The sequence below is a fragment of the Rosa rugosa genome, chromosome 1 (genome assembly GCF_958449725.1).
Source record: "Rosa rugosa chromosome 1, drRosRugo1.1, whole genome shotgun sequence".
NCBI classification, from domain to species: Eukaryota; Viridiplantae; Streptophyta; class Magnoliopsida; order Rosales; family Rosaceae; genus Rosa; species Rosa rugosa.
Window position 1 is genome coordinate 55217118 of NC_084820.1, and position 13678 is coordinate 55230795.

The 13678-nt window shown below is 36.9% G+C and overlaps 1 protein-coding gene across 1 annotated transcript; it reads left to right on the forward strand.

The window, feature by feature from the left end:
* Window positions 1–6117: 6117 nt before the first annotated feature.
* LOC133730759 (probable acylpyruvase FAHD1, mitochondrial) lies at window positions 6118–11667 on the forward strand. Its single transcript, XM_062158290.1, has 5 exons — window positions 6118–6140; window positions 10359–10521; window positions 10607–10772; window positions 10891–10943; window positions 11225–11667. Exons 1-5 carry the CDS (start codon window positions 6118–6120, stop codon window positions 11261–11263), a joined length of 444 nt encoding a protein of 147 aa, XP_062014274.1. The 3' UTR covers window positions 11264–11667.
* Window positions 11668–13678: the final 2011 nt, after the last annotated feature.

Consider the following 13678-nt stretch of genomic DNA (forward strand, 5'->3'; position numbering starts at 1 on the left):
GGTTACGGAAATTGGCCGTAGGTATCACATTGATACGAAAAAATGAGTCCAGGTATCACATTGATAACTTTGTAAGTTCAGGTATCATTCTGAAAGTCCCTAAGTGTCCAGACACCGTTGGTGAATTTTTTCCTATTTTGCACGTGCGATGCACGTGAATCACTTAATGAAGACAAAAGGACCGATTTACCCTCAAATTCTTTCTTTCTTTTCTTTTCTTTTTTTCTTTATTCTTCTTTCTTTCTTTCTTTCTTTCTTCTCCTTCTTTTCTGGTTTCTTCTTCCCCTGATTTGAATCATCAAGATTCAAATCATCTTGCTCGTCCGATTCCTACCGCCGATCGTCGATCAAACACCGCCGCTGCGTCTCAATCCATCTTCATGCACCATAGATGTTTCTGGTTCCCCCAACTTCAAATCCTATAGCAAATTGAAATTGTGCATTAAGGCTTCACCGCTCACTCCGAGTTCATCCTCGCCGTCGTCGCCAATGACTTGACCACAACAACCTCCACCACCGCACAACAACGTCGTCCTCCGCTGCTTCTCAATTGGGTTTGGGGATAAGGACTGCTTCTTCCTCCACCGCTAGCGAAATTGTGGAGGCTCAATGCCACATTCTAAGGGCCACCGACTGGAAGGACCGCCACAGCAAGGTTTGCACCACCAAAGGCCCCAGGGACCGCAGCATCCGGCTCGTCGCCCACACCGCCATTCAATTCTACGACATGCAGGACCGGCTTGGATACGACCAGCCTAGCAAGGTCGTCGATTGGCTAATCAAGAAAGACAAGGCCGCAATCAACGAGCTTGACTAGCTGCCACCGTGGAACCCAAACTAAATTTATGTTCATACAACATTTTCTCCGACGATGCCGATATCCGCCGCGCAGGACACGCAGAACGTGAGCCTTAATTTCTCGATGGTGGAGGCTCCGAGTTCTTTGTCTACTAATCGGCGAGGCACAATGGTGGGTAGCAGCGGAGTGGCGAAGCTGGTGAATAAGAACAGCTCGAATTTTCTGCAGGTGAGGATGGTGTGGAGGCCGAAGTTGTTAATCTTTGTCTGCCTAAAATTGCCTCTGATCGAAGTTGGGCTAAACCGATGAAGTTGCAGGTGAGGATGGTGTGGAGGTGGTGTTGCATGTCGGGAACGAAGGAGAGGATGGAGGGGTGGGATTGGAGCTGTGATTTGAGAGTGGAGGGCTGGCGGAGTCTGAGTTTCTGATCAATGGTGTATAAAAGGAGGTCGGAGGAGAGAACGAGAGTGGTGGTGGTTAAGTCATTGGCGGCGGCGGCGGGGATGAACTCGGAGTGAGCGGTGAAGCCTCAATGCACAATTTCAATTTGCTATAGGATTTGAAGTTGGGGGAACCAGAAACATCTGTGGTGCATGAAGGTGGGTTGAGACGCAGCGGCGGTGTTTGATCGGCGATCGGCGGTGGGAATCGGACGAGCAAGATGATTTGAATCTTGATGATTCAAATCAGGGGAAGAAGAAACTAGAAAAGAAGAAGAAGAAAGAAAGAAAGAAAGAAAGAAAGAAGAATAAAGAAAAAAAGAAAAGAAAAGAAAGAAAGAATTTGAGGGTAAATCGGTCCTTTTGTCTTCATTAAGTGACTCACGTGCATCGCACGTGCAAAATAGGGAAAAATTCACCAACGGTGTCTGGACACTTAGGGGACTTTCAGAATGATACTTGAACTTACAAAGTTATCAATGTGATACCTGGACTCATTTTTTCTTATCAATGTGATACCTACGGCCAATTTCCGTCACGGAGCCGTTACGGAAATTGGCCGTAGGTATCACATTGATACGAAAAAATGAGTCCAGGTATCACATTGATAACTTTGTAAGTTCAGGTATCATTCTGAAAGTCCCCTAAGTGTCCAGACACCGTTGGTGAATTTTTCCCTTATCAAAATCAAACCAACTTTTTCGGTAATTTTTTATTTCGGTTTTATTAGTCTCGGTTACCAAAAAGTTGGTTTACCAAACCTAAAACATCGGTTGGTATTCGGTCAGTTTGGTAATTACCAAACCAAGTGGCAGCCCTAATGGTGCACTATGTAACCTCTCCAACGTCTTATTATCGGATTATGAACAATGTACCAACTAAGTACCTTTAAGAGTTTACGTGTTCAATGGGATGTTGTTGGATCATAATTCATATACATATTTGTCCCCTAAAACATGGAAATTACTTGTTCTAAAGTCCAAATTTAATGTTGACTAATCCAATTTCATTATTTCCCTAATCTTGTACTTGTGCTTAACCTTTGTGTTTATTTATATATATTTATTATGTTTTCCTTATCATGCTAGGAAATGATGGAGAAGAATGGAAATACACTCAAAAGTCAACCTTAGAACATTTTCTTACTCCGGCTAGGAGAAAGTGAGTTAGACAAAGAAGAAGGAGCGGACGCCTGAACAAATGAAATCCAAAAGAGCTTAAACTCTCCAGATCTATTCTAGACATCCTAAGAAACATTTCTTATGAAGAGTGCAAGAGCCAGATAGAAGTGGAAGGCCTTCAAACAATCAGTCCAATTTTCTGCAGAAGCAAAACTGAAAAAGTGGACCTGTAAGGAGTCCAGTAGCGTTTCCGGCCCAACTACTATTCCAAAAATTCTGAAATTATAACAGGATAATCTACACTCATAGAGGAACATTTGATATGAAGAAATCGGAGGCCCATGATGAAGTCTTGGTAGAGAAATAATTGAAGGAATAAAGGGGCAGAAAGTGACCTAAAAAAACAGCTCAACATATTCCTACCCACATGAAGAAAGCTAGATGCTTTTCTCTTTTTCCTCGGATATATTTTTCTACTCCATCCTCTTTAATATATTATCATCACTTCCATATTTCTGCACCTTAATGCTTTGCTTTCATTTCATCATTACTCCATCTTTTCCATAGTTTACAAACCAATTCCATACTCCACTTTCATTATTTTTATTTCACTCTTCTTTTTCTTCCATATTTAAACACCTTCTCTTCTCACTCTCAACATCAACCATTCCACTCCATTACATCTTCTTTCTCTGTTCATCTCCTTCATAAAACCTCTATCTCTACCTCCCAAAATCCAAACCCACAATATATATCCAATCTACTCCATCATCACCACCACAACTACCATCTTCCACCACCATGAACTCCATCACTACCACTCAAAATTGGCCAAAGGTGCATCATATCTTCATCACCATTCCATTTATCATCACCATCAAGAAGCTTATCATCCATCCATTCCACCATCAAAAACGATTCAAAGAGCATTGAAGGAGGAAAACAAGAAGGAGTTAGCCATTGATTTGTCAAGCTTCAACTAGTTCATTCTTTCCTTAACACTTTAATTTACCTTGATTTACTTTATAGATTTGATGCCAATTTGTATGACTATGAGTGAGTAGTTACTTTGTTGGGGCTAGGGTTGAAAGCCCTAGCCAAACTTGTATGAATTGATGTTTTAATTTACATTTGATATTATTTGTGATTTTCATCTTCATATGCTAATTCAAGAAGTGAACGCATTTATTCAAACTTAACTAATTTGAATGTATTGTGTTTGTCATCTCATGAAAAAATGTTTAGGGAGTAGTTAACCTTAAGCATTGATAGCATGATAGCATCCTCTATGTGCATGTGAATGTTGTGAGTTAAAATCACCTAGATCTAGAATTGGTTTGCTTGCATGATTATCTAAACTCAAAGCTTTATGCATATAAGAAAAATGAATTGAGACTTAACCGGTAATAGGAATTGTTCTTAGGTAGTTAATTCTAGACTTATTCGGTTGGAATTAATAACATTAAAGGAGTTTAAGCCTTTGTAGTCTTATCCGGATGCAAAGAGGGTAATTGAGAAATTAGAATAGCATCACTTGTATTTAAACTTCAATATTTTCAAGGGAGGTTAGTGGTAGACAATCCAACCCCTAACTTCATCCATTATTTTACTAGTTTAGTTTATATTTGAGTATTTATTTTAATTTGGTTCACCACTCTATCCAACAAACAATTTCACTACCACCACAATGCACATACTCACCATGAGCCTAGATTTTCTTGTGAATTTAGGTTTATGATTGTACATTTGCATATTCTAGCTCTCCTTAGGTTAACACCCTAGCTAGTGAAAGGAATCCAATCCTTGTGGATTCGACAACCTTTCTTAAATCCCTATACTATTACTTGTACCCCTTATACTTGAGGGTAGCTATTTGGCTAACAAGTTTTTGGCGCCGTTGCCGGGGATGGTCTAAAATCTGATTCCTAGCTCGGTTTGCCTTCGGGTGGCTAGAAATTTTACCTTTTTTGTGTTTCAACTTGTGTTCTTATATTTTCTTTGTTTTGTTAATTTTTGTGGTAGTCACTTTATTTTCGAATTTGTGGTAAGTACTTTGATAAGTAAATTAGTAAATTGTGGTAAGAAAAAGATAAATTGTGAGCTTGTTGAAAAAAAAAAAATCTTGCCTATTTGCTATTTGCTTATTACTTATTGCAATTTCACTTTTTGGTAGAAATTTGTAAAAATTAAAATAAAATAAAAAATTTAAAAAATAGAAAGAAAAAAAAAATGTGTTAGTGTTTTAATTGTAAGTTGTAAATTGAGAGGAATAGGTGAAGTCTCTTTTGTTATTATTGGCCTAAACCCCTTATTGGTACCTAGTTCAGGTCCCTTAAGGTTGAGGGCGGTCTTTATTAACATTTGTTGAACTGTCTTCACACTTATGACATTTTTCATCTTAGTAAGTATAGCCTATGTGGAATGGTGTCTAGGAAGGGGACGACGTTCATGACGGGTTTTTGGATCCAGAAGTGCTTGCAAATGGGCCTAAACCACTATGTGGGAGTAGCTCATGCCAAAATGGATTCTACCTCTCGTGGTCGCCCTCTCCTACCTGGCCATTTCAGTAAGGTTGCCCAAAGGATGCTAAAGGAAATTTGTGTCTGGGCGACTATACTTGGGCCGCATATCCACTTTATTTACTGCTTGGAATTAGATTCGATATTAACAATATTTATAACAAAAGAAATGTTGTGATACACTAAGGTATATTGGATAAAACATAGTCTTGAAAATGGTAGCTGTTTCAGTCCCATTACACATCGAGATTTCCTGTTCCCGTACCTAAGTGTTAAAAAAAATAAAAATAGTCGCAATTTCAATTTTTGTATATTCCTTGCATTTTATTTTATTTCTAGTTACTAATCCTTTGGGAACTTATAGGTACATATATAATTTTTTCTAACTATGGATGGATGGAACCAAGGATGGAATGATCCAAGAGAGTTTGACCAACAAAGCTATAATGGTGAACTTTATCAACAATGGGAGCCTTACACCCAAAGTCACATGCCTTTCAACCATATTTGTGCTTTGTGTGGATCTCCACAACACTCACCTCTTGATTGTGTCTTGAGATTTGAGTACCCGGAGTTCATGCAAGAGTATGAGTATGAAATGAGCATACATCAAGAGACTATGGCATCCCAAGCATATCCTCAAGAAGAAGAAAAAGATGAGTCTCTAAGATCTCTACTTCAAGAAGCCATTGCCGAGATGAAAGCTTCCAATGTAAGAATGGAGGAAGAGATTGATCAACTCAAACTTCATTATGCATTGGAGCAACCATCTACAACCTTTCAAGAGCCACAAGTTTTCCTTGATCAAGTGGAGCCAACCTCAAATAAAGAATTGTATATTGAGCATCATGAGCAAGAGTTCTCTATTCAAGTTCAAGATGATGATGTAGATATACAAGAAGAACCACTTGGTTATGGGAGCCGTCAAATGAGCAAAGAAGAAATGAAGCAAAACATTGATGGTTTTGTGCAATTTTGGAAAGTAAGGGGGCTTGTTGTTAAAGATAATCTTGAAGAAGATGATGAGCACTTTGAGGAGAAATATGCAACAATTGAAGTCATGCACCATGATCCCTCCACCAATGAGGTCAAGACTCTCCAAGATGAATAAAGTCCTTCCATGCCTTGTCATGAAGAAGAAGTTGAAGAATCAAGGATTTTCCTTCCTCCACCATCCAAAGAGCACCATCAATAATTTCCCAAGGAGCAAGATAGAACATTGAACACTCATGTTCACAATGAAAAAAATATTGAGATCAAGGTACTTTTACCTTTCAATCCATCATTTAGTGCTCAATGCTTCTATGATGAAGTGAAGGATTGGAAAGGAAGTCGTACACTTGTTCACAACCTTCCGCCTCACTCTCACATACCTCTACAACCTACTCCTTCTCCAAGTATCAAGTCCACATCAACTTTGAAGGAGGAGTCAAGAAGGATACTTGGAAGATCCATTGCAAAGAAGAGGAAAACTAGAAGAAAGCCACTCCTTTGGTTAAACATTGGAGAATTCATGGGTTGCTTTTGTTCTTGCCTCTATGACAAATCAAGAAGTCCTTTGGCTCCAAATAGTACGGTGGTTTTGCACAAGTATCCTTCCTAACAAGTGGTGGTAACTTCTAAGGACCGGCTAGAAGTCCTCAAAAACAAAGCCCTACTTGGAGGTAGCCAAGCATGAATAAAAAGTTTTTGAATAAGAGATGATGATGAAGAAGGAAAGATGTCATTTTTGAAACAACACCAAAGTTCATGAGCTTGGATTGCAAGGCTTTGATGCCTTGTTTGTTGGCGACTTGTAGAGAGTATTATGGTCTTCAAGGGGGAGCTTTTCTAAACTCTTGCATTTAGTTTGTTCTTACTTATTTTGTTTTAGTAATTATGTTAAGTTGTGTAGTTTTACTCCATCCATGCTTGAATGTTTCATTGAGAAACTTTTAGGAGCATCATTTTAACATTGAGGACAATATTTGATTTAAGTGTGGGTGGAATGTGTGTTAGTATTTTATATTCAAAGAAAAAAAAATGTGTTAGTGTTTTATATTAAAAAAAAGACTTTTCTTTTCTAGTACTTTTTGTGTTTCTTCTAGGTTCCTTCCAACAACAATGATGAACTTGAGCTTAATATAAATGTGGGCTAGAAAGCATGGTTGGGTCTTATGAGCTTTATTTTTCAAAATAAACCATTATGTATCAAGTGTTTGATTTCATTTATATCCATATTTGTCATATCAATATATTGAGCTAGAGAAGCATAGTGAGACTTGTGGGAGCTATTACATGCCATATAGTGAGATTTGAGCTTAATTGAAGTTCATACATAGTTCTAAGCACTAATTTCTTCATGACTGAACATCTCATTTGCTTTGCATCTCTAGAACTTGCTCCATATCTTTCGAAACTCTTTGTCTCAATTTTACATCTTGAAAATGATTTAGGCAACTAGGAATCCACCATGGCCAAATGAGTATGTCCCAAAAGATTGAATATCCTTAGATTGCCATTTTGAGCCTTTGTGTAATTAGCCTTGCAATTCTTCACATTACAAATGTATGTCCCTTTAACTTAAACATTTGCCTTACCCTTTCAAGTTTTCTTAATAAGCAATACGAGATTGTTTATGTTATGATGCTAAAAGAAACAAGTTTGGGGGTACTCGGAAAATAATAAGTGTGGGGGCATTCTTTGTTTTGCAATTTTACTTTTTATTAGTGAAAAAAAAAAAAGTAGTATAAAAAAAAAAATCTCAAAAGAATGTCATTTCAATTCAATAATTAGTTTTTGTTTAAGTTTGGGGGAGTGATGAGAAAGTGGAAATTTTGAGCATCTTTAGTTCTTAAGTTCTTAATCTCAAAAGGATTGTTGCTTATTAAGTTGCTTGAAAATTGTTATTCCATTCCATTACATTTCTTTAACCCCTCACCTTGAGCCTCATTACATCCAATAAAAGCCCTTTTTCATCCAAGATGTGATTTTGTTGATAAGTGGATATAAGATTGAAGAGCAAGCATATGCCGATATTGCATGAGATTGTTTTGAGTGTAGATTAGTTAACCCATAAACACTTGTGTGAAAAATAGAGTGAATATCTTGTGAGTATATGGTTAACATGGTTTCACATGCATTCTCAATTTTGGTACGTTGAAATGACAAATTAGAGACATGCTACACATTTCAAACCACAAGCATTTGATCCATCATCCATGAAGTTTAAAACCTAACTAGATTTTCATGCCCTATCTATATTGTGTTCTTTGAGGAAATTGTTGAAAGGATTAGATAGTTGTTGTAGTGTCGGATTTGGGTTAGTTTGCTTGAGGACAAGCAAAGTTCAAGTTTGGGGGTATTTGTTAGATCATAATTCATATACATATTTGTCCCCTAAAACATGAAAATTATTTATTCTAAAGTCCAAATTTAATGTTGACTAATCCAATTTCATTATTTCCCTAATCTTGTACTTGTGCTTAACATTTGTGTTTATTTATATATATTTATTATGTTTTCCTTATCGTGCTAGGAAATGATGAAGAAGAATGGAAATACACTAAAAAGTCAACCTTAGAACATTTTCTTACTCCGGCTAGGAGAAAGTGAGTTAGACAAGGAAGAAAGAGCAGACGCCTGACCAAATGAACTCCAAATGAGCTTAAATCTCCAGATCGATTCTAGACATCCTAAGAAACATTTCTTATGAAGAGTGAAAGAGCCAGATAGAAGTGGAAGGCCTTCAAACAATCAGTCCAATTTTCTGCAGAAGCAAAACTGGAAAACTGGACCTGTAAGGAGTCCAGTAGCGTTTCCGGCTCAACTACTATTCCAAAAATTATGAAATTCTAACAGGATAATCTAAACTCATAGAGGAACATTTGATATCAAGAAATCGGAGGCCCATGGTGAAGTCTTGGTGGAGAAATAATTGAAGGAATAAAGAGGCAGAAAGTGACCTAAAAAAACAGCTCAACATATTCCTACCCACATGAAGAAAGCTAGATGCTTTTCTCTTTTTCCTCGGATATATTTTTCTACTCCATCCTCTTTAATATATTATCATCACTTCCATATTTCTGCACCTTAATGCTTTGCTTTCATTTCATCATTACTCCATCTTTTCCATAGTTTACAAACCAATTCCATACTCCACTTTCATTATTTTTATTTCACTCTTCTTTTTCTTCCCTATTTAAACATCTTCTCTTCTCACTCTCAACATCAACCATTCCACTCCATTACATCTTCTTTCTCTGTTCATCTCCTTCATAAAACCTCTATCTCTACCTCCCAAAATCCAAACCCACAATATATATCCAATCTACTCCATCATCACCACCACAACTACCATCTTCCACCACCATGAACTCCATCACTACCACTCAAAATTGGCCAAAGGTGCATCATATCTTCATCACCATTCCATTTATCATCACCATCAAGAAGCTTATCATCCATCCATTCCACCATCAAAAACGATTCAAAGAGCATTGAAGGAGGAAAACAAGAAGGAGTTAGCCATTGATTTGTCAAGCTTCAACTAGTTCATTCTTTCCTTAACTCTTTAATTTACCTTGATTTACTTTATAGATTTGATGCCAATTTGTATGACTATGAGTGAGTAGTTACTTTGTTGGGGCTAGGGTTGAAAGCCCTAGCCAAACTTGTATGAATTGATGTTTTAATTTACATTTGATATTATTTGTGATTTTCATCTTCATATGCTAATTCAAGAAGTGAACGCATTTATTCAAACTTAACTAATTTGAATGTATTGTGTTTGTCATCTCATGAAAAAATGTTTAGGGAGTAGTTAACCTTAAGCATTGATAGCATGATAGCATCCTCTATGTGCATGTGAATGTTGTGAGTTAAAATCACCTAGATCTAGGATTGGTTTGCTTGCATGATTATCTAAACTCAAAGCTTTATGCATATAAGAACAATGAATTGAGACGTAACCGGTAATAGGAATTGTTCTTAGGTAGTTAATTCTAGACTTATTCGGTTGGAATTAATAACATTAAAGGAGTTTAAGCCTTTGTAGTCTTATCCGGATGCAAAGAGGGTAATTGAGAAATTAGAATAGCATCACTTGTATTTAAACTTCAATATTTTCAAGGGAGGTTAGTGGTAGACAATCCAACCCCTAACTTCATCCATTATTTTACTAGTTTAGTTTATATTTGAGTATTTATTTTAAATTGGTTCACCACTCTATCCAACAAACAATTTCACTACCACCACAATGCACATACTCACCATGAGCCTAGATTTTCTTGTGAATTTAGGTTTATGATTGTACATTTGCATATTCTAGCTCTCCTTAGGTTAACACCCTAGCTAGTGAAAGGAATCCAATCCTCGTGGGTTCGACAACCTTTCTTAAATCCCTATACTATTACTTGTACCCCTTATACTTGAGGGTAGCTATTTGGCTAACAAGTTTTTGGCGCCGTTGCCGGGGATTGGAGTAAAATCCGATTCCTAGCTCGGTTTGCTTTCGGGTGGCTAGAAATTTTACCTTTTTTGTTTTTCAACTTGTGTTCTTATATTTTCTTTGTTTTGTTAATTTTTGTGGTAGTCACTTTACTTTCGAATTTTACAAAAACTACGCCGCCCACGCCAAAGAACTTGACAACGCCGTCCCCAAGGTCCCCTCTTTTCTCCTCTTTCCACTCTTTTCTACATCTCATTTTCGGTCTCAATTTCCAATCTTGATTCGGATGATCCGTGAAGGAGCCTGTGCTTTTTCTCAAACCGACGTCATCTTACTTGGAAAACGGAGGCAGCATCGAAATCCCTCACCCTCTGGAGTCGTTGGACCATGAGGTGGAGCTGGCTGTCATCATATCCAAGAAAGCTTGCGATGTTCCCCAGGCCAAGGCCATGGATTACGTTGGTGGTAATTTTTTTTATTGATTGTTGTATTTACTAATCGATTGATTGTTGTGTTAATTTGATTTTAAAGAGATGATCTTGTTTGAGTTGGAATCTGATTAGTGACAATCACATTGTTTAAGGTTATGCACTTGCTCTTGATATGACTGCCAGAGAGATTCAAGCTACTGCTAAGGTAATAATCATGTTTATGACGTAATAATTTGTAGTGTGAATTGATGCTATACTTATAAATCATAGTGTGAGGCTATACTTTAGATAGCTATTGATAAACCGAGAGGTACTGTTGGATCATAATTCATATACATATTTGTCCTCTAAAACATGGAAATTACTTGTTCTAAAGTCCAAATTTAATGTTGACTAATCCAATTTCATTATTTCCCTAATCTTGTACTTTTGCTTAACATTTGTGTTTATTTATATATATTTATTATGTTTTCCTTATCATTCTAGGAAATGATGGAAAAGAATGGAAATGCACTAAAAAGTTAACCTTAGAACATTTTCTTACTCCGGCTAGGAGAAAGTGAGCTAGACAAGGAAGAAGGAGCGACCACCTGAACAAATGAACTCCAAATGAGCTGAAACTCTCCAGATCCATTCTAGACATCCTCAGAAACATTTCTTATGAAGAGTGAAAGAGCCAGATAGATGTGGAAGACCTTCAAACAATCAGTCCAATTTTCTGTAGAAGTAAAACTGGAAAACTGGACCTGTAAGGAGTCCAGTAGCGTTTCCGGTCAAATCACTACTCCAAAAGCTCTGAAATTCTACCAGGATGATCTATACTCATAGAGGAACATTTGATATGAAGAAATCGGAGGCCCATGATAAAGTCTTGGTGGAGAAATAATTGAAGGAATAAAAGGGCAGAAACTGACCTAAAACCAGCTGAGCACCACTTGTTCATGTTTCCTACCCACATGAAGAAAGATAGATGCTTTTCTATTTTTCCTTGGATATATTTTTCTACTCCAATCTCTTTAATAGATCATCATCACTTCCATATTTCTGCACCTTCATGCATTGCTTTCATTTCATCATTACTCCATCTTTTCCATATTTTACAAACCACTTTCATTATTTTTATTTCACTCATCATTTTACTCTTCTTTTTCTTCCCTATATAAACACATTATCTTCTCACTCTCAACATCACCCATTCCATCCCATTACATCTTCTTTCTTTGTTCATCTCCTTCATAAAACCTCCATATCGACCTCCCAAAATCCAAACCCACAATACTCAATCTACTCCATCATCACCACCACAACTACCATCTTCCACCACCATAAACTCCATCACTACCACTCAAAGTTAGCCAAAGGAGCATCATATCTTCATCACCATTCCATTCATCATCACCATCAAGAAGTTCATTATCCATCAATTCCACCATCAAGGAGGATTCAAGGAGCATTGAAGGAGAAAAATGAAGGAGAAGCTACCCATTGATTTGTCAAGCTTCAACTAGTTCTTTCTTCCCTTAACTCTTTAATTTACATTGATTTAGTTTATAGATTTGATGCCAATTTGTATGACTATGAGTGAGTAGTTACTTTGTTGGGGCTAGGGTTGAAAGCCCTAGCCAAACTTGTATGAATTGATGTTTTAATTTAAATTTGATGTTATTTTTTATTTTCATCTTCATATGCTAATTCAAGAAGTGAATGCATTCATTCAAACTTAACTACTTTGAATGTGTTGTGTTTGTCATCTCATGAAAAATGTTTAGGGAGTAGTTAACCTTGAGCATTGATAGCATGATAGCATCCTCTATGTGCATATGAAGGTTGTGAGTTAAAATCACCTAGATCTAGGATTGGTTTGCTTGCATGATTATCTAAACTCAAAGCTTTATGCATCTAGGAACAATGAATTGAGACTTAACCGGTAATAGGAATTGTTCTTAGGTAGTTAATTCTAGACTTATCGCGTTGGAATTAATAATATTAAAGGAGTTTAAGTCTTTGTAGTCTTATCCGGATGCAAAGAGGGTAATTGGAAAATTAGAATAACATCACTTGTATTTGAACTTCAATACTTACAAGGGAGGTTTGTGGTAGACAATCCAACACCTAACTTCATCCATTATTTTACTAGTTTAGTTTATATTTGATCATTTATTTTAATTTGGTTTACCACTCTATCCAACAAACAATTTCACTATCACCACAATGCACATACTCACGATAAGCCTAGATTTCTTTATAAATTTAGGTTTGTGATTGTACATTTGTATATTCTAGCTCTCCTTAGGTTAACACCATAGCTAGTGAAAGGTATCCAATCCTCGTGGGTTCGACAACCTTTCTTAAATCCTTATACTATTACTTGTACCCCTTATGCTTGAGGGTAACTATTTGGCTAACAGGTACCTTTATCTTTATATAAACTGTGTAAAACACCAGCAAGTTAACTCCTTTAGTGTGTTCCTATGAAGTATTCTAGTGCATCAGTTCAAATTTTTGACCTCAAAAAAAAAAAAAAATTAGTGTACTTCTAATTAGCCTAGACAAGTCTCGGATCATGGATCCGCCACTGTATGACTTCACTGGCAGTGTAGGCATGGATTAACAAAAAGCAAAGCCAACAATTTCATATTTTTTGTTCCCACTGTTTTTGTCTCAAACCCACCGAACATCTTTGCTTTGCACATTAATTAGAAAGGGAAGTTCTCCCCCGTTTGGCTTTTCAAGTCGGTGCCACATGCCACAAGAAATAGAGAGCTTGCATTTGTGTCCTTGTGGAGGTGTAATTAATCAAGAGCACTCGTGGCTCTGTTTGATACTTGTTGGGGCAATTTTGTGTTCACAACAATGTCATTTTGCAGGGAGCGTTTAGCATTAGAATTCGGCTGTTCATGAAAAACCAATTCTATGCATTGAGTCATGCATGAGCAACAC